General features: G+C 43.6%; 1 protein-coding gene across 1 annotated transcript; it reads left to right on the top strand.

Annotated features, from left to right (window-relative positions):
• Positions 1–11,146: 11,146 nt before the first annotated feature.
• On the top strand, positions 11,147–21,736 carry efna1b (ephrin-A1b). Its single transcript, XM_080471869.1, has 4 exons — positions 11,147–11,416; positions 20,106–20,401; positions 20,495–20,683; positions 20,821–21,736. The coding sequence occupies exons 1-4, from the start codon at positions 11,319–11,321 to the stop codon at positions 20,940–20,942; spliced, it is 705 nt and encodes a 234-aa protein (XP_080327995.1). The 5' UTR covers positions 11,147–11,318; the 3' UTR covers positions 20,943–21,736.
• The last annotated feature ends 226 nt before the right edge of the window (positions 21,737–21,962 follow it).

The raw sequence follows: 21,962 nt of genomic DNA, 5'->3' as shown, positions 1-21,962 counted from the left end.
ACTCTCTGCCCTGCTACTACTAAGAAGTACATGACTAGCAGCTGGTGGGAATTGAACCGGCAACCCTGTTGGCCACGATGTCTTGTCAGGGAATTATTTCCAGTGAAGTCATGATGGAGGGGAGGCCAGCGAAGAGGTGATGCAAAGCTGCAGGGATTGGCCTCATGACTGTGTGTACGTGTGTGTAAGAGAAGGAGACTGCTGTGTGAGTGTAGGTTTGAGCCGCGGCGAGCTAACCACGCCGAAGGACTGTAATTAGGATTTCTGAGAATAGTGAGAAAACAGGAAACTTCCACACAGCTTCTGCAAACATACACCATGATTTAATGGACCTGACACAACTGTGCTCATTCCCTCCTTTAATTTGATTAAGATGTCCCATTGAGCATAAAAGTTGCAACGACACTTCACCGTTGGCTTGTTTATCAACAAGCACATCGCAGGTGAAAGCTTCCATGAGAGGGCTTTACTTAAGAGCTATTTTAAACCACAAAGATTCCCTGATTAATTCTGCATTAATATCATCCACCAGGGATATTTAATGAAATCTCCAATTTGCTACCAATTTATAAACCTCAAATATATGCTCTGTGTGGCACGATCCAACAGTGCATATCAATTGTGTGCCCTGACATTTCAATGATATCTGGATCGGTTTGTTCAGTAGATCACATGGATACTAAACTGATTTGTGAATTTTCATTGACTTGAGTAAAGTAAAGAAAGCAAGATTTTGCATTGATCCTGGAAAAAAAAGAAGAAAAAAAGACCCGAACATTTCACTTAAATAAAAGAGCCAAACAGGAATGGAAGGTATATCATTTTGAAAAATCAAACACATTTGTTATTTGTCACATTATTTGTTCATTTATTTGCATTTAATTTGTTCAAAAAACAAATCATTTAACTCTTAATGTAGCGCTTACTTTGCAGCATTTCTTCAGCACTTGCCTTTGCATTACGGCCTATATTGTATTTATGCTGAGATCTTGTTGCCTCTAACTTAGTAGTAGTTTTTAGCTGTTTTTGGGCGCTGCATTGTGTGATAAAGGCCACGCCCACTTCAGGCTTGTATCATAACTCAGCTTTAAGCAGCCTTAACATTTTCAACATGGCTGCACACAATGTGATATTTTAGAATAAGCACAGTTACACCATGTTCCTTAGAACACATAGAAGTTTTTGTGTGTGAAATGCAACACAATTTTAGGAACAAAACAAGTAAAAACGATTTCTGGAACCATCAATGCTGTTTATACTTGCAGTGTTGCAATTAACCAGATGACACGGCCTGTTTTTCTTCCAAGGAAGTGACATTACTCGATGTAAGAATTGATCATTGGAGGCAACTGGAGAGCCGTGAAGACATTTTTCTTCATTAACTCAGTCCAAACAAATTTACACATGCAGAAAAGTTTAAACAGGTTTTTCCTCCATGCTAATAAGTTCTAAATCTCCACATCGTCTGTAGACTGAAACACAACATAGAGCAAGCTGAATACACAAACACACCCACACACACACATATGTACAAGGCACTGCCACTGACGTGAACCCACCTACATTTAATATCCAATAATGGGATTAACCGTTAATTCCTCTGACGAGTAGCAGAGGGCTAAAGAGAGGTGGGGTCCTGCGTGTACCAGGATGACTAAATAATGATTTCTCAGGAATTTATTTTAACTGTCCATTTCTCATTCTCTCTCTCTCCTCTCGCGTTGAAGTCAAATCCACAACAGATGTGAGGTTACTGTACGGATCAGACAGCAAATATTTGGAGTTCAGTGCAATGATCCGCATTGCTTTGAAGCTCATAGATCTTAACCTTAAGCTTGTTATACCCAGACGTAGTTTCCCTCCTCTTCATGCATTATCCTCTGCCCAGTCAACGTGGATACAGTAATGGGATTGGTTTAAATCGTGTAGGAGTAACAATGTAGACTTTGAGGGGATAACTAATCCTACCTGGTTCTGTTCTTTGGCTGTTCTTTGTATAAACTGTAGTCTAGGTGTATCCAAGCTAATGTGATCCCTGGCTAAAGGCTTCAATCAGATTACGTGTCTCAGCAGTAAAAACAATAGTGAACGTATACAGAAGGAAGAATAGGTTCGAAAGAAACAAGAAGAATTAAGAAAAGGCGTCTTTTTTTTTTTTTTTTTGCAATATATTGTAAAACTCATCTAAAGTTCTAAATGTCACTTCAAACAACTGCAAGGCTTGATAGTGATATTGATTTTTTTTTTTTTTTTTTTTTTTTCTTTTATTGTGACACTCGAGGTCACCTTTCATCAAACACACATCCATCAATTGTCTATCACCACTGGATCCAATTTAGGGTCGTGGGGGGATGGAGCAAATCCCAGCTTACACTGGGTGAAAGGCAGGGCACATACTAGACATACTGAACACACACACACACACACACACACACACACACACACACACACTCAGAAAACCATTGGAAAAGCATAGGCTTTGAGAAATCCAGACAAATATTCACAAACATAAATGGAAATAATAAAAACAATAACAGAGAAAACCGGAGACAAAAAAACATGAGATTTGATTAATCTGATCTGAATTGGAAAAAAAGACCCCAAACTGTGATTCTGCAGTTTGAAACAGGTGGGATTTCATTTCCAGTAAGTTTCAGGATTGTTCTCTTTATTATATCTTGTCTGGGGCCATTTCTCCTCCCAACTCTCCATGCGTGAAGACTATTCCAAAATAATTTCGACAGGTTTTGGCCACCAAACCGAAGCAGATGGCAGCGATCAAAGCCAAAGACGATCACAAAGTCTTCATTTTGCCTGAAAGCTCCCATCCAATTTTGATTCTGTTTGGTGTTGACTTCCAGCTTCACTGTCTTTGTGGAAATCAAACAGGATCAAGGGACATGTTTTCTGCAAAATTTATTACACTGCCTCACATTATTTGTGAGGCTGCGCAAACTGCTGCAGAGTGCCACAGTGACTGAGATATCTTGATACGGAGCATATTGTCTCTCTGACTGTCCTGCAAAAGCCCACAACAGAGGAGCATTTTATGTGAACGACGAGAGTCCCTCATGTAAAGTCTCCTCAAGAAGAACCTCCTTTTTTCTTAACGACTGAATGATCTCAGAAACATCCGTCACATCCCCATGAGCCTCTTCCCTCACAGGATCAATGTGTTTGTCCGTGTGTCTAACTGAATCACAGTACTTTATTCTATTAGCCCATTCTGGTAGAGGACACCATCTGTTAGCTGTTAAGAGCTTGAGAGGAGACCACCGCCCCAACTGAACATCCCCGCCCTGTCTGTTTTTAACTCTTCCTGCAACCTCCAAAGTACGACCCCACCATTCCTCAGCCCATCATCATAAAGCTGCATGTGTAACCTGTCCACACTTTGGTGATCTGGATCATTTTTGATGCCAGCAAGTCAATAAATCTGTTGAGTGGAGCACGTCTGTCTGTGTGTATGGATGACCCTGTACTGATCAGGTTTGGCCGCCCCGTGGAAAATCCCACAGGAACATGTTGTGCATGTGTCCATCTGCCAAGGATAACCCATCCAAACCTCCCGAGCGTGTGTGTGTGTGTGTGTGTGTGTGTGTGTGTGTGTGTGTGTGTGTGTGTGTGTGTGTGTGTGTGTGTGTGTGTGTGTGTGTGTGTGTGTGTGTGTGTGTGTGTTTTGTGAGGACTAACAATAGAAGACAAACCTAAAGAGAATAGTTTTGTTTGTTAAAACTTTTAGGAATGAAGGTTTTAAAAAAGCTTGTGACCAAAAAAAGACAAATTTGTGTTGTTGTGCTCGTTACTCTCGCTTCGTTTCCTGGAATCTTTTCGACGCTAATTTTCACACAATTTATTGCGATCATGTGAGATTCGGTGTAAAATGTGTGTTGCTGTTGAATGCTAAATGTTAACCCCACTTCAAACATCTTTTTTTAAAGAGTATTTCCATTCCAATATTTTCTTTCACTCCCCTGGGCCATTCATGCTACATTTATATCCGAGACACTCGGAGATGGATTCTATATGCTAAAGTCCTCATGAGATCAGGAGAGCCTAAACGTGTGGTACAGTGTGAGAGCAGGGCAAGACATCGCCGCCCCTTGTGTCATTTAGAAAACCCCGCTTTAGGAGATCACCATGGTGACCACTTTTTGCTCAGAGTTGCACACATAAACAGATTCACATCTCCTGTTTGACAAGACTGCATAAATTATTAATGAACTGTGCTGGCTAAATTGATTTCCAGTCTCTCATTAGATGATCTCTTCAAGGATCACATCTGCACTCGCATTCCCAGCGATTCCTCTTCGTGCCCTTTATCATTATCTCTATTTGCGCAATATGATTACAGGGATTTGTTGCAAAGCAAAGCAAACACAGAAACCTGCAGCAAAAACTGCTTTTAAAATTTAGCTGACAGAGTCGCACAATAACTCTAGGTGTGTGGCAGAGTGGCTGAGTGTGGGTGGATCTTGCTGTGCGATATTGTCTTTGTAGTCGCACATTAGCTTGATGCCACGTTCCATCTCAACAGGAGAGAACAAAGGCTCAGAGATAATGCTACAGACCATGGCACATATATATCGACTCTGTGCATCTTTATGTGTCCCGTGTTGAGAGCGTTCGCGTCGAGAGCAGAGGCAGAACAGGTCGCTGACAGGGCCGGCGCTAGACTTTGCCTTCTCCATAATCAAGCAACTGTGCAATTATGCAACAATCGTGATCATGCCAGTGACAGACAAAGAGAGAACAGAGAGACAGAACAGGAGGCAGAAAGAACAGCGTGAGAGGGAGGAAGAACATTCTGAGGAAAAAAAGTAAAGAAACACCAGCGAGATGCACCACGGAGAAGAATTAAAAGTTAAGTTTGAGCTGTTCAGAGGTCTCGTTGTTTTCTTCAGTTGAAACCTAAACTTGTTTTTATAGTGCATGTGCATTGACAGATTTATGCAAATAGTGAAACGTGGCGTAAACTATATATAGAGAGGGTCAAGCAATGTGTGTATGCATCTGAAGAATGCCAACGTATCCATGACACACACACATGCTCTTTGCCCCTGCACCTGTAACATTGTAACCTTAGCAGACAGTGCGTGTGTGTGTGTGTGTGTGTGTGTGTGTGTGTGTGTGTGTGTGTGTGTGTGTGTGTGTGTGTGTGTGTGTGTGTGTGTGTGTGTGTGTGTGTGTGTGTGTGTGTGTGTGCGTGTGTCTTAACTTCTAGCCTTCTCTAACTTGCTGATCCTTTGGGTTAATGCATGGACACATTTAGCATAGCGTACATGTTTCCAGGTCTAAAGGGACCACTTTACAGAAAATCATTCAACTCAGATGACCGGGAACAAGAATAACGAAGACTGACGGACATCCAGTAAAACACAGAAACATTACGACTCGTTTTTTATTTAGGCAGATGGAGCAGGAAGTTATGGACAAACCAGGTGCAATAACGTTATTACTAAACAAACATTTGTGGTTACATTTTAAGGTCTAAAAAAAAAACAGATGTCAGGAAAGAAAAACTGAACAAACGTGTTTTTCAGATGTTGTTATCGAAACTCTTGAAATTTCCTCAAGTATGCATCAAGAGGTTAAAATCCAATATGCACAACAATGTGACAACATTACTGTCAATTAAAACTTTTAGGAGACAAAATACATTTGACAATAGAGTGATTTATTCTCATTTCAGTTGCCTGAATGCCTCCTTACATGTACTTATTCTAACTGTTATACTTCTTGGATTGAAATGCAAAAGAAGCCTCATAATTCTGCGTTTTCCTTGGTTTTTTTGGGCTGTAGCCTGATCAACTCTATTGTTAGCTTTCAAAAAGAAGGGCAACAGAAATGTTTGTAATAACAACATAGCAATCTAGTGCCAGAAGAGAAGAAAACAAGCGATCTCTCGTTCTTTCTCAAAGGCTGATATGAGCACATGTACTCGCACACATGCAAACACGAGGACACAGTCATGCACATATTTACACACAATTATGTACACTGAAACCCGGCAGCCGTGCATGCCCACATGCGCACACACACATACAGACACACACACAACCGCCCACACACCCTTGGAAGAAGCCACTCACACTTCGCCCCCATAGAGTACATGTCAGTCCATCTGGGATCATTAACACTATGTTAATGAATATAGGGCTGGGGCCAGGAGCATGTGAGGAAAAGAGAGGGAGAGAGACACAGACGGCGACTGTGAGAGCGAAAGAGAGAGAGAGAGAGGAATAAAGAGGACAGAGGGTGGGAGGATGGAGGAGGATAATGGATTCTCTTCTAACAAATGCACTGCTTGAGGTACTTTTGGGGGGAAAAACAGGGATAAGAGAAGATTGAAAGTGAGGGTAGGAGGCAGGCAGCAAGATGTGAACTGGACTTCACTAAAGCAGTGGGGAAGGGAACTGAAAAGGAGCAGTGGAGCATGAAAAAGTGGAAGGAAATGGGAGATATTTAAACGTTAGGTAATGCAAAAAGAAAATTAGACTGAGAGTTAAAAAAAAAATTAAAATCAGGATGAGATGTACTCGGTACATTCTGGCCAGGGGCTGATGAGGGCTACATGGAAATAAGTGAACAGATGAGCAGAAGAAAGGAAAGGAAGGAAAGGAAGGAAAGACAGCAGAGACAACAGATGAGCTGAGAGAACAGGCAGCGAGACAGACAAGGAGATACAGTATAACAAATGATGGCAGAGGCAGTGTGAGCTGAGGAGCGTGGTTAAATATTTCACCAGGGCTTGTTTGTGCTTTTGTGTGCTCTGCGTGTGCGTGTGTGTGTGTGTGTGTGTGTGTGTGTGTGTGTGTGTGTGTGTGTGTGTGTGTGTGTGTGTGTGTGTGTGTGTGTGTGTGTGTGTGTGTGTGTGTGTGTGTGTGTGTGTGTGTGTGTGAGTCCTCGGGAGACAGAAAGGAGGACAGAGCGACAGTGAGAGAGCGAACAACTGAAGTGTGCCTGTTGGCTGGCCAAGTTAATGATTCCTGTGGTCTGAATAGTAGAGACAGTGTTAGTCCAGGAAGGGGGTGGGGGTCGGGGGTAAATGAGGACCCCCCCCCCCCCCCCCCACCCTCCATTTACCCCCAACCAACACACACATGTAACAATGTTTAAGTTTGTTTGTGTGTTATGGTTTGTTTTGATACCCTGTTAGCTTATGTGCCACACTTTTCAAAAACAGCTCAGCCTCCGTGGCAACTTTCCAGAGGATGCTCAGAGCAGAGACACCATCGTCCATATGAGCTTGCCACTGAAAGAATGAGTATCACCCCCCCCCCCCCCCCCCCGACTCCCCCACCCCTGCTGGGCTAAATATAGACCCATGGGCTGCTATGAAGCAGAAGTGTGCCCGTCTTGAGTTTGAAAGGAGTACCACCTGTATGCAGATGAATGAGAGTGAATAGGGGCCTGAGAGAAATGCCTTTGTGGTGCCGGAGAAGGAGCAGCTTGTCGAAGTGTGCCGCTATGAGCCCGAGGGCCAAGGGCCTGCAGGAGGCAGGGGATAAAGGGACATAGGGCAGCAGGGTGACAAGCTGTCCATGTGTAGATGAAACAATGCCAAGTGTTAACAAGCCTAAGCTCACTGTAATGACAGAGGACGGGCGAACACAAGGCATCCATTTGAAATACAATCTGTGATCAACTAGAGTCAATATGGGGAACATTACAATGATCTGGTCCCTTTAAGCCTCTTTATACCACATTCATTGCGCCATAATGTTCATATGACCTTTTTGTTTTTTTCACCTAGTGCCAGCTGAGGCTGTTCTCTGAAGGCGAGGTTAGGGAGGAGGAGCACATGTGTAACAGAGGCTCGGGGGCACAACAAGTGATGGCGTGATAAAGTCAGGACAAAAATAAAAATAAAAGAGGATACAAATGCAATCAAGAGGAAATCACTGACTTCCTAGAACAAAAGAACAAAAGAGACCGCTTTAAGGATCAGAGCACTCCTACACATATTCAACCTCAAATAAAAACTTGTGCGGTTGGGTTTGGCCAGGTGTGTTCACACACTAATTTAAGAAACTCCCCAAGTTTCTCCACCACCCGTCTTTGCACCTTGTTGGATTTTGGGTTTGGCTGACGCCCAATGTTTCCATGTCTCCTTTTACGCTGTGTCATAATGCTCTTTTCAAAGTTTCACTCCACCTTATTTCCATTTATCCCCCCCCCCCTGCTCTATTCAACAATCCTTCTTCATATAGTTTGGTGTGTCTGAAGACACCTCTCAAAATCTTCAGACAGAGATCCCTGGCCAGTGCTGATCCCCCGCCTGAGGCCCACAGGATGAGAGAGTAGAGGAAGTAGTGGAGGAGAGAAGCACGACTGAAAATTTAATAGACTGGAGGGAATCAAATAGAAGAAAAGTCAGTCTCCTATATATCCTTAACCCCTCTTATCAAAACATTTATTCAATCTGTCTCTCCTTCCTCTATCACCATGTGTTTTTGTTTTATGGATTCCTTCACTCTGCTGCATGTCTCCTTCCAATAATAATGATTTTTATTGGCTACCCCTGAAAGACGATGAAAGGGAAACTCCCGAGCACAGGTGAATCCCACGATATCTTTGTTTCAATTAAGCACGCTATGCAATTGTGTGATTTCCACACTACGCTTAAAAAAAAAAAAAAAAAACACGGCGGCAAATACTCTGACGCCTGGAGACACGTCCCCAGAAAATAAACAAACCTGTTTCCGCTTGTTGGAAGGTTTGCATGGCTGCCAGGGCTTTTTCTGAGTACCTTTAATCCACTTTTACAACTGCCAAGGTTTCCATCTTCTCAAATGTGATCTCTGGGAGTTTTATCACTCTAAATTTCTCTGCCATACTATAATTTGCACATACCCCGGGCTTCTCCATCCATGTGTGTCTGAGCTGTGAGGAGGATTAGATTTTACTCGAAGAGTCGTGTGTGATTTCCACCGGTGGCAACGCTGACATAAGAGCTTCCTGAGAAGACCGAGATGTTTGTATACATGTAAAGCATGCAGATATTACATGCGCGAGGGTGCAATGGGAGATCCCACCCATCTGAAGGTTGGCTGCAGCAGCGAAGAGGAGGTGTGTTTGTGGGTAGTGAATTTCTAAAAGTGTGTTTCTGCCTTGCTACATGGATGGTTATGTGTTTGGTGAACACATCGCGAGGAGATCCTTATAGCGTGAACGGAGGAAGTCCTCTGGCAGTAAAGGTCACTTAATCAGACACGCTTGGTGTTGTCCGGGAGTGAGAACTGGGCGATCGTGTTGCTGGTCGTCTGAAGTTGGTGAATCACAGGATAGTTTCAGAGCTGCCAGGATTTTCTTTACATTTCAGTCATTCCAGAGCAGAAATCAATACAGAAAGGTGTAATTTTGAATGTCAGTAGAGCCAAATGAAAGACATTTGAGATTTACAGGAATATTTGGGTTTGCATAAGAAACCTGAGTTTTAGCTTGTTTCTTTATTTCACTGTTGAACATTAAGTTGAACACATATTTTCAGATCACCTTTTTCCTTTGTCACGCCTCATTTTGGGGGGAATTTGGTAAAACCGTCAAAATGTTGTGTATGTGCACGTGTGTGCGCGTGCATGCTGAGCAAGCACACTCATGTCCTGGCTCTTTAAGAGGATCTCTCTGGCGCGCACACACACACACACACACACACACACACACACACACACACACACACACACACACACACACACACACACACACACACACACACACACACACACACACACACACACACACACTACTCCCTCTCCGTTTCCCTTAAAACCCTGGAGCGCTGGACCGACTAACCCAGGCATGGCTCCCTCTCAGTCCCAGAGAAGCCCTCTCCTGGTGGGGCCACAATCCTGCTGACACCCCGTGGTCTGGACTTTATCTACTCCATCTGTGAGGCTCTTTTTCTAAACTTACCTGTCTGGCAACACAGCTAAATGGAGACTCCAAGATTACAACGACTGATAAGGCAGTAATAATTCTTTACTATCTAGTAAATGTAATCAGTACACTGGCATGCTGAGACGACAACAACAACCTGCAACAAGCACAATTTCTCCTCCCGATCACATGTCTCGGACACATCCACAGCTAAATTACCTTCAATATTCAACGTATATAGAGTGACATTCTGATAAAGCTACAGCAATCACATATTTGCAGCCAAGTTTCACGCTATACAAGATTGAACAAACATAATTGTTTTCAATGCAAATACAAGAGAACAGATTTCTTGGTAATGTGTTAAAGAAAACCCAGATTGCAACATTCACTATGTCACAAAGAAATGCTACTCAGCCTGAGAGAGCAACAAACAACTTTATTACAAAGATATTTAACAGCAGAAATCATGGTATAATATTCCAATATCTGTAAGAATTATCTTACTGTCATTGAAGCATATTGTTAATTTCACTTTTAACATTTATAATTTGTCATAGATTATACATTAAAGTATGGGAAACATTTAATAACCATTTAATAACATCGAAATACATCTAAAGAAGAGGTAATAATAAACCACATGATGTCAAGGTATAACACAGTCTTTAATTATGCTTTCATTACATTAAGAGTGGTTTGTTTTCAGTATTCCAGTCACATTGAGTATACTACACAGGAGACTTATTTACTCTGGCACTCTGGTACAGCCCCTATCGAAGAGCTTAAACCACATTGCAGACTTCAAACTTTCACACCACCACACGTTTATCTCAATCTGAAGTATTATTATCAGGAGCCTGTGTAATCTATCAGCAATACGAAGCAAAACTCTTCTTGTGCACCTTCTTCTTTATATATATTATGTAACTATTGAAATTGAGAAGCATATGGTTTTGCACTAAAGATTGGTTTATAATTCTAATTTGTCTGTATTACACTTAGAAATGATTCAGTTCTAAATCTTTATGTTTTTTTGAAATAGTAAAATAAGTCACTCGTGGATCCTGCCCTGTTTAATTTTTAATCCCATTATTTCGCTTCTCCAGTGTTGTTTCAGTCCCACGAGGGCTGTTTTTGTGTTTTCTTGCGTTTGTGGCGTAAAGTGCAAGCAGGTGGAGGGCGTGTGTTGGGCGGGGCCTACAGACCCGCCGTGCTATCATTGGCTGGAAGCGTTCCAGTGGGTGGAGCCACGAGCACACAAAACAGACAAGTAGCGCTCCTATGAAGCAGTGCAAGAACTCCGTCATTACAGAGAACACGGTCGCTGCATCCACAATTTGTTTCCTGCATTTATCTAAGCTACGCGTTACTGAAACTCTCCAGTGAGTGAAGTTTATTTCGAAACTCTTCGGTCACCAGTTTGAAGTTGTGGAGCTATGGATTTGGTGTGCGCGGTGTGTTTGCTGCTGACCATCAGTGCGTGGTGCGCCTCCGCAGAGAGACACAGCGTCTACTGGAACGGCTCAAACCCGAAGTAAGTGCTCATCTGGGATTCGGGCTGTTTCTGTGGGGAGTGTGCAGAATGGAAAAGCTGTTTAATCTGTGACTTTTTTTTCTTTACTAAAGTTAATCATGCACTACCTGTTCAGCGTGACTGTGTGTGTCGGTGTGTGTTTCCCGCGAGCTCCTTCTTGCAACTTTCCACTTGGTCACAGTTGCGCACATGATGTTATCCCGCGCGTCTTGTCCGTTGAATTCACACGCCGATTAAAGCCTCATGTGACGGTCAGTCGTGTGTGTGTTTTGTCCCTTTTTTAAAGTCACTTTTACTTCTGCTGTCACGAGGCTTGTTTGAGTGTCCTGCAGCTGCATGTAAAAGCAGAGGATTGTGAGCGGATGCCGAGACTGATGGACAGATTCACCACTATTTATAAACCGCAACGCATAGACAGACATACCCTAACAGTAGAAAATAGACCGACAAGTATGAACTTGGCCTGTCTGCAGAGTTTGCACCTGTGTGGACTGTGTCATGGAAAGAAAGAAAAAAAGTCAATTCGTAATGAAAGTGAATGACATGAGTTAATAGATTTTAAACCACGTTAGGAGGTCAAGAGTATGAAAATGTGGGGAGATAGTGGGTGTCTGAGTCACACAGAGGGACACATATTGCTGATTATTTTGTTTTGAGGTCAGAAATGTAATGCTACCCGACTACTCCCTGGGATCGATTGAGCTTGACATATCGCTGCGAGATTTATTGAGCTTTTAGCGTGGAGAGAGTGATCCCGACGCTTTATTTTAAATCCGAGCTGATGCAGAAGGACGGTCGATTAAAACCCACAACCGAGGGGAAAGAAAACAAGGGCAAAAGCCATTATGGCCTTTTAGTCATGTCTTGATTACATTACCGGCTCTCTAATTGCCCTTTAACAATGACAATAGACACAAAGCTTAAAAAAGAGCCCCTGCAACAAGGAAAACAACTGTACTGATAATTGGATGAGAAGTCTAATGGAAAGTCCTGCCGTCATGAGCAGAGCCTGTGTCATCAGTTGTTTCATGGTTGAGTCACTGACCTGGGTTTGACCCACCTGAGTTTTACACCTGAGTCACCACAGACAGAGGGGACAGGGAAGGGGGGGCTCAGGTGAGACAGGAGGGAAAAGGTACCTTCACACAAGAAAACCTGTAACCAGAGTCCTTCTGGTCACTTCTGCACAAAGGAAGGGGGAGACTGGAGCTCCAGTTCACAGAATAAAGAGTGGTCAAGGCTTTAAAGAAAGGAGGCACAGTGGTGTGTTTTTATTCCTCTGCTGAACTATTTCTGGAGCCAAATGATAGTTGTGTAACCATAAAACAAGTCATAATATGAAACTAATCCATTTTAGTACATAAAATTTCACACATAATCAAAAATTATATGGAAGTGTGTACTTCGTCTCTGTTATACTGTGCTCAAACAGGATAAGTACTTGTCTGAAAAACGACATCTCAACTACATTAAATCGCTTCAACAGCAGGGATTTAATGCTGTTTACTTGTTAAGAATATTCCTGTTCAAAGTACATTTCCTACACAAACGATAAAGTACTATATGAAATTACACTGGAGTGAACAGATGGAGACATAAAGCAGGAGTGTATTCTGTCAGAAGAATTCACTGATTTATCACAAACATTCTGTGGCATATTTAGGTAGAACCAATGTAGCAAAGTAGATTACATGATTAAAATTGTGTTCCAGTGTGAATAAAATACAAAAAAATTAATATACTAGTATTACTTGATAACAGCACTGGGGTTATTTGTGATCCATTACTTCCACCACTGCTTATTCTTCACTAAAACACACATTAATCAAAGTTGAGGAAAATATTTTTTCCTAAATTCAGGAGGGCACATTGTTAGATTTTTCCACAAAGTTTACGGTCTACTCTTTATTACTCCATCATAATCCCCAAATGGAACCCCCCACCACCATCACCACCCCCATCGCCTCACTCCCTCCTCTCACTCCTTTTCCATGACGTTTCTCGTCTGCCAGCTTTGGTGAAAGCCCACCTGACGCGAAACATCCCCAGTGATCAATCGGTCACCTGTTCGAGGGATTACGTAGATCCATCCCTGACCTGTGACGGCAGCAGGCTGTGGATAATTGATGCTAATTGATTCCTGTTCAGATTATGAGGCGTGGTGATTTGTCTTAGGTTGAGGACAGTGACCAGATGGCAGCAGTCTGTCCATTCATGTTGGGAGTGTGCAGAGATGCGAGGCACGGGCGGAAGCGACGTGTGAGTGGAGAAGAAAAACACACTGTGTGTGTGTTTGTTTTTCTCCAACTTGTCAGTGTGATTTAAGTCGTACGGCTTAATCCTGCACTTCAAGTTCGGTAGGGATTTAATACACTGATGGTGTTTGTGTGTTTCGTACCTGACATGTGGATGGGCATGTTTTTCTCGTCCTGTTTTGACACTACGTGTCGCTGCCTGTACCAACTTTATTAGCTTTTTTAGGGAGCGTTTGAACTCGTGCCCTTTACTGGCTTTTAACTGGAAGCGATTGTGTTGTTTTGTTGTAGACTGAGGACATGATTGTTTCTGTACGTGCGTGTGCGTAGCAGCGTCAGAGTAAAACAGGGAGTGGCTGTTACCGGAGGCAGCCTTACCGAGACATGATAAATGTGTGAGTCACACTTACACACACTTGGGGGCAACGGGGAGGACTTGGGTGTTAATATTAGCCACAGCCAACATTCCACCCTGCTGTTACTATACTCAACTCCCGTCAGCTGCCCGTGCTGTGTGTTAGTGTGTGTTTTTGCCCTCTGTACCTGTCCGTTCCACTCCCCATCCTTTCACTCCTACTCCTCTAACAGCTGGGCCTCCTCCCAGACTGGCACAGGCCCCAAGCCCTCGATCATTTTTTTTTTTTTTTTTTTCCCATCTCTGATTCATTGATTCAAGCACAGTCGATATGTCTTCTGTTTCTGCCCTTATATAGACACTGTTAAAACACTACTTCACTGCGTCCTTCTCTCCCTGAAATCTTTGGCTGGCACCATCCATCGCCAGAGGGCTGAGTTTACATCCCGAGCTTCCAGTATCTGTGTAAACATCTCGATCAGGGGTTGGCGTAACGTAATATTCTGTTTATCTCAGCCTGTGTCTGGTTCAGGCTGTCTTTGCTGTTATTGAAGCAGCCGGGCCTGTTGCTACATGTACATGTTGCCCGAGGGGGTGAGTTTGAGGTGAGGGTGGTCGATGTCAGCCCACCCCCCTGCTTTAACTCCCACATTTGAGACATTTTGTTCCCTCTCTTTTTTTTTTCTTTTTTTTTTGTCTTTGTTTGCTCATTAGTTACCCCTCCTCAGCCTGTGTCCCGTCTGGTTGCTGGCCACTAATCCTACCAGAATGAGAACACGCATACACACTAACATAGATTACGCACAACGTATAATCTGACCATCTGACCCACAGACACAAAACCATCAGAGTACTTCATTCTATATATATATGTAGAAAAGTGCGCGCGTGCTCAATCCTGTGTTGTAACCTCTGTCGGCCATGATTTATGTACTATACGAGTGTGTATCTGGGTATTTGGATTACCAGATGATTATAACAATGCATCCAAGTTCCTTAATAAACCTATTTTTGTCTCATTGCATTCCCACCATAACCCCCCAGATGAGATCCGTTCTATAGCAAAACATTCAATTATAAGTCCATTCATTTTCAGACAGCTTTGTGTATACTTTTGCTGATATAACTGCTGTCTTGCCTAACTTGCCTTTACATAGGAAAGCATACTCATGCATATAATAACACACAGGAGAATCTAATATATTGTACGTGAGGTCTTTAGGCATCTTCCTCTCCCAATCACAGTATCCATGCACCTCTGTTTTCTCCCTGCTCTTCCTTTTGCTTCCTTATCTGTGGTCCAGACTTCCTCCCTCTCCCCACCATCCCAACCCACCCCTTTCTCACAGACCTTCCTCTGTTTTGCCCCAGTAGTTTTCCACCAAACGAGGATGGAGCGCCTCTCAGCCCTGCTTCTACCAACAGTAGAGGCCTGATTTTCACCCACTGTTATCTTATGAAGAGTGGGCAGGCATGCATGTGTGTGTGAGAGAGTGTATATGTACACTGCTCATTCATAGCATTTCAGACATACCTTGGCAGCACTGTCCACTTTAAGCTCACTGTTGCCCCCTAAAGGCAGAATTGGTAACAGATGAACTTCAACTTTTGCATTTGAGTATTTTCAATATTTTTTGTTTCCCAATAAATAAAACATTTTTTAAATAATTTTCATGAAGTTAATTGAGCTTTTTCTTTCCCAAAGCTAAACCAGCAAACGGATTAACTTATGGTGACCCCCAGCATATTAATCCAAGCATGATACCATTTGGCCTTTTTCTATTCATCGCACACAGAATGGGAGGCTGCAAAATGGGGTGAAAAGACTTTGGGGGAAGAGGAGGAGGAGGAGGAGTGGTGGCTTGGGTGCCGGCTGAGGGAAAGGCTGAACTATAGAGAGAGATTTGTGTTGAGAAATTAGCCTGGATGAAGAGCTCTGGTATATTATGTCAGTGTTAAGAGACAGAACAAAATAGAGAAAGGGAGGAGGGGGTGGGCTAATTTTGAAGGAATAAAAGCGAGGCAGACGGAGGGAGGAGAGAGTGGACAGTGATGGATGGAGGGAGGGTTAAAGCTTGGAAGTGAATCGGTAAGAAACGCCTTTGACGATTTTAAAGGCTAAAGAGATTCATGGCATATTAACTATGTCGCTCATGCACTTATAAAGACGCATGCACTTCAAAATTTTAGATTTTTTTTTTCTTCAGCTGTGTCCTGAAATCGTAGTTATGGTAAAGGCAGCAAGTTGCACAGATGCTTAGTGGATGAAGTATTCCCACTGGGGTTCTTATTTTGAGAAAGTGACATAGAGAAAGAATGAAGGTAAATTACATTGGAAGTTAATAAAGAGAGACTTTTCATTGTATATTAGATTGGCTCGATTAGAGCAGCCCACTTGTGAGCAGCTAAACCCATTAGGGCCACTGACAGCTCTACAGCCTGTGTGAAAGGAGGTGTGAATCTGTCATACCACCGCAAATTAATTGGGTATTAAGTGTACACCTCAAAGTAAAAGTGTGTGTGAGAGTGGGGCTGGAAATTTGATGACTTCGGCTTGTGAGAACAGAGCCCAAACCGCACACCCCTCCTTCTGTAGTGACATTCCAGCGTGTGTGCACTCAACACTGATTACCTGCGAAGCAAATGGAGGGGCAGGCAGGGGGCTGGGGGGGGGGATTGTTTCTGTCGTGCTGAGTCTCCGTGAGTGTGTGTGAAACATACATTTTCAGCGCTGACTCGGCTGCCTGTGCGTGAGAGAAGCTGCGACCCTGAACTCTCACCCTTTGACCTGGCTGCCAGTTTGAAACTCTTCCCCGGAGAAAGAGAGGCAGCAAAAGACAGAGTTCCTGTGTCAGTTGTTTGACTGAAACCAGTGTGAGCTCAAGGGGCAAATGGAGGGAGGGATAGCTGTGGGGTTGCCAGGGAGAAGGGGAAAAGGGAAGTGGGATGGCAGGATAAAGGAAAAGAACAAGAGCAGTGCAAGGACAATGGTGAGACATAAACGCTTCTGTTAAGAGAGCCAACTGGCCACCTACTATATTAATCATGAGTGCTGCTTTCATAACTACACAGACACATACACCGCCTCTCCAATGACGCAAAAACTAGAGTAGCTTCATAGTGAGGAATGACCTGCACATCGGAAGAAAGACTACAACCACCTTCAACCTTTACTGTTTACCCACACCTCAGTCTTATGTAGGAAAACTCGCACACTCCTGCACGAGGCTCCAGAAGGCCTCAATAAACAGATGTGCTCACGAGCCTGGGGCACGAGACGCCCTGAATAAGGCTCTTCAGAGAATCCCCCTCCCTTGAAAACATGTACACACACGGCGCACCGCATAGGTAGATGTGTGGAAGGTAGGTTCACAACAGCTCGCACAGCTGGCTCCCCATCTCTCAAAGGATGCAGCTATCACGTTAATGTGACTCTCACTCGCCCGAGAACTGTCAGTCAGAGACCGGCGTGGACGCGAAATGCAGGAGACAGCTTTGATGGGCGACGACGTAAAGTTAGGCAGCGTGAGGAAGATAAAGGAAGAGGAGTAGACGAAGACAGAGTGCCACAGACGGCATTATGGCTATGGGGGGGTTTTCCCCCCATTTCCTTGACTCATCATCTCTTAAAGATAACGGAATCCACATTCACAGAGCAAGAATTCGGCCATGAATAAATTGGAACTACTGGGATGCTATTGTTAAACTGGTTAAACTTCACTCAGACACATGCATTAGACACAAACGCAACAGTCATGGCAGTGAAAGCTCCACAGGGGCTAAGGTACAAGGGTTGAAGGGGCCCTGTAGCCTGCAGGCATTCTCTCTTTGGGGAGGGAAGGGGTATAATTACACCACATTCATTCCTCCTCCCCTCCTTTTTGAGAGAACACATTGGCCCCAGACCCCTAACAGCTTTTAATTAGCCAGGCCATTGGAGGAGAGGCAGAGGAGGGGGAACGAAGAGGTGTAGGGAAGGATAAAGGGGAGAGTTTTCTTAAAAGGGTAGTCATGAAAGAAATTAGCAACAGAATCTGTCTGTTGTGTTGGCTTTTGACAAGCCTGCATTCATTCAGAGGTCGGTCAGACCACTAACAAGGACACCGTGTGGGGGAAAAAAAAGGTGTATCCCATACAATTTATAAACTATTCTTTACTTCAGAGTAAACCACTTGAGACCTCCAAACATCTTGTTTCCTCCGAGTCTGTTATTACTGCGTTGACTGAAGAAAACAGAAGAGAGAAGCACGGTGCAGGATCTGAGATTAATTGGCCAATTAGGCTGCTACAGATGTGTCTCTTTTATTTTCATTGATGCACTTGCCTTGGCAGACCAAACACTTATATGCAATAATATATACCCACACCTGCACAAAAGTGTACACACCAACAAAGAAACCTTTCTGGTAGAAAGCGCTGATTATAAGCCGACTGATCAGCCTGTTAGCCCAGATAACAAATGTAGGACTGTGTTCAACTAACAAAGCGTTTTTTGACAGGTATAGTTGGAACACACACACACACACACACATGCACGAACAGAGGCAGGAAGGAGGGGTTAGAGGCCCTCATTTGGAGCCAGTGTGTCTGTAACTTGGCCAGGGGGTCCTAACAGGAGCCACAACAACAAGGGGGGATGTGGGGGTGGCGGGTGTCAGAGCCACCACGTCCCAGGCTTTGATGACGGGGCACACAGGCATTAGAGCACACAAACAGCGGCAGACACACACGGGGTCTGTTTTCCTGTCACTTTCACCCTCGACAATATGTGAAACACGAGCATTAACTAGCAGTCACTCAGTTGGAGCTCAGACTGAATTTGCGAATTAAAGCCTGTCATGCCAGAGAATGTAATGGGAGTGATAGGCCAACATTAATCTTTCCCCACTTCCAGACATTTGGCACGCCTTCCACCAAGAATAACATGCCAGCAAGCTGCTCCTCCAATTCAGCATTTCACCTGCATTATGTTTATGTAAAGATAAGACCTCTGGATATGTGGCCAAAAAATATTTGCCCATGCAATCTTTCACCATTTGCTGCAGTGAATCTGCTCCTAATAGAAAGTAAAACTTTGCTGGGTTTAAAATGAAACTCTGCTCTTTAAATCTGTCTTTTGTATTCTCACGGAACATAATCACCACAAAGTGCAGTGGAGCTGTACAACATTTCTACTTCTTTCACCATACTTCATTAGTGCACCAGGACTGAAACAAGCAAAGGAAGTGAGCAAAGAGGAGACGGGAAGGCTTAAAAAGAGCCGTAAAACTAAATGAAGGGTAAAGATGAAAAGAGAAACAGGGAGCGAACGCCTGACTGTCTCCACCCACTCGGTCTGTCTTTGATGGAGCCGGTGGGAAATTGGGAGAAAAAAAGGTACATATATATATATATATAGAGAGAGAGAGAGACAACAAATTAGCCGAAGTCACAACAGGAGCTGCAGCGCAGACGGACAAACATCCAGGTGATAAACTAATGAGACAGAAGCTGTGAAACAAGTGAAAAAGACTTGTCGGAGAAGGTCAGTGAGTTATACTGACAGAGAAGAGAAGTTGGAAAAACAGATTGTTTGGGTGAGCTGTCATTTACCATCTTGTCTGTTTGGAAGCAGGTGAGAGGTGAATCTCCGCTGAAGGGAGGGGAGGAAATGGGGTGTGTACTGTATGTGTGAGTGGGATGGTGTTTCTGGGTGTGTTTTCTTGCCCAAAAACCAACGCGAACAAGTCGAGCCTGATCAGGTTCTTTTCCATTCTGCTACACAATCGTGTCCACACAAGCGCGCCGAGACACGTCAACACGAACGTGATCATGTGTGTCTGCCGGCTACCCCACGAGCTTCACCTGAACGCTCGTCGTGCGAGTGGGGTTGCTTTCTGCTGCAGTACATGCGAGTGTGTGATTAACCCCCATAATTATTTTCAACAGATCTAGTACATAGGCCCGCAGGCTAAATGGCGGACACATTTATCAAACAAATGGAGAATATCCGCCTCTGTTGTTCATGTGAGAAAATAAATCTTGTAGGTGAGGACATCTGTGACTAACCACCTCTCTGTCTCTTCTTGTCTCCCTGCAGCTTCCTGTGGGATGAGTATACAGTGGAAGTGAGTATAAACGACTATCTGGACATCATCTGCCCCCACTACGCCCACGGCGAGGTGTCATCGCATGCAGCGGAGCGTTACGTGCTGTACATGGTGGAGAAGGAGGACTACGACGTCTGCAAACCTCACTCCTTCGATCAGCTCCGTTGGGAGTGTTCGAGGCCGTTTGCGCCACACGCGCCAGAAAAATTCTCTGAGAAGTTCCAGCGGTTTACGCCTTTCACCTTGGGCAAGGAGTTTCGACAGGGAGAGAGCTACTATTATATCTGTAAGTATCACTAATTACACTCGCATCTTCATTCACTCTTTTGTGATCTGGGATGGTTTGGATTAACGTTCCTCCATGTCTTCGTTATTTCAGCCAAGCCAATGCATCACCACGGCCAGGACTGTCTGAGGCTGAGAGTGGACGTAATCGGACATAAAGGCTCCATAAAGAATCACGTGGACAAGCCCAAGGCAGAGGAGACTGGGAAAAAATTAGACGATGAAAAAGTGAAGTTTTCTGCTGCTGGAGGAGTTCACAACCTCTCCAACCGGCTCCCAGCAGGTGAGGGAAAAACAAAAGCTGCAGACACATGAATTAGTGACAGCAGTGGCGTGACTTGGATAAGTTCAGCTGGGAGTGTTTACCATTCCTGAGCCATGAAATCCAGGACTAACTGTCTCTCCCATCTCATTTCTCAGATGACCCTGATGTGATGCAACCCAACGTCCAGAGGAGTATCGGAAGCTCCGGAGCACAGCTGGCCTCCCTCTCACTCTTCTTCACCATCATCCCAGTCTTACTGGCCCTGACACTTCACTGACGAGGACAGAGGCTCAGTGACAAAGACTATGCTAACCCAATGCTGGTCATTGGGATTGAGGCTTTTTTTTTTTTTTTTTTTATACAGACCTTCTTTTATACGAGCATGGACAGTGTGTGTTTGATGTGTTTCTTTGTGTGAATGTGGAACGTGGATCGCTCCTAAGAAGTGGACTTTAAAGATCTTTCTTTTTCTGACTGTGTGATGAGGATGGAAATTCTCAGTTTTGACCATTCAGAATGCACAAACCTTTCAGTTTTTTATCCAAGCAAAATGATCAAACTACTGTTGTCTTTACATCAATTTACGATACGAGTAAGTGTCCTCATACTTCCACACCAATGGTACAATAGTGCATTGCATTACTACACTTAAATATGTTTTTTCCTTCCTCTACATGTAGAGGCATTTTTGAGTTTGTGTATTGTTATGGGCAACTGCCAAAATAACCTAATGTAGGATCATTGTCATCTTGTGTAGCACTCCCCTCCTCTCCAGGTTCTCAAGTCATCTGTCATTTCAGTCATAAAGTAACACAAGAACACTAAACTGTGTAACCCAAACCAGTAGATCTCAACCTTATTTTGGCTTCAATTCATTCTATTTGGTGCTCATGTGAGACTACATTGTTGTATTTGGTAATGCATTTCAATATGGGGAAAAAAAGAATACTTATTACAGTATCATTAAAAGCCTTTGTTTGTCACAGTTGTCCTGTGGGTTGCCTAATCAAGGTTGAGAGCCACTGATCAAGAGAAAAAAAAAAACCACCTGCACACTGGGAGGCGTTTCAGTGTCGGAGCAGAGCTTCTTCCCAATCTCTCTTCATTCACTGGTTCATACTGTGTTAAAGGCATTGCGGTACACTGGCTGATATTTCAGATGTGATCCCACTTTCTCATTGTCAGACTTCAAGTTGAAGGGACTTCCCAGAAGATGTTTGTTAGTCTTGTTGTTTAACACACTTTTGTTTTTTTTATGTTTATGTAAATTTGTACATAGTATAAACTATAAGAAACT

The sequence above is a fragment of the Lipophrys pholis genome, assembly GCF_963383615.2.
Source record: "Lipophrys pholis genome assembly, chromosome: 9".
Taxonomy (NCBI): Eukaryota; Metazoa; Chordata; class Actinopteri; order Blenniiformes; family Blenniidae; genus Lipophrys; species Lipophrys pholis.
Note: the sequence above shows the minus strand (reverse complement) of the source record. Positions and strands in the feature narration are given on the sequence as shown.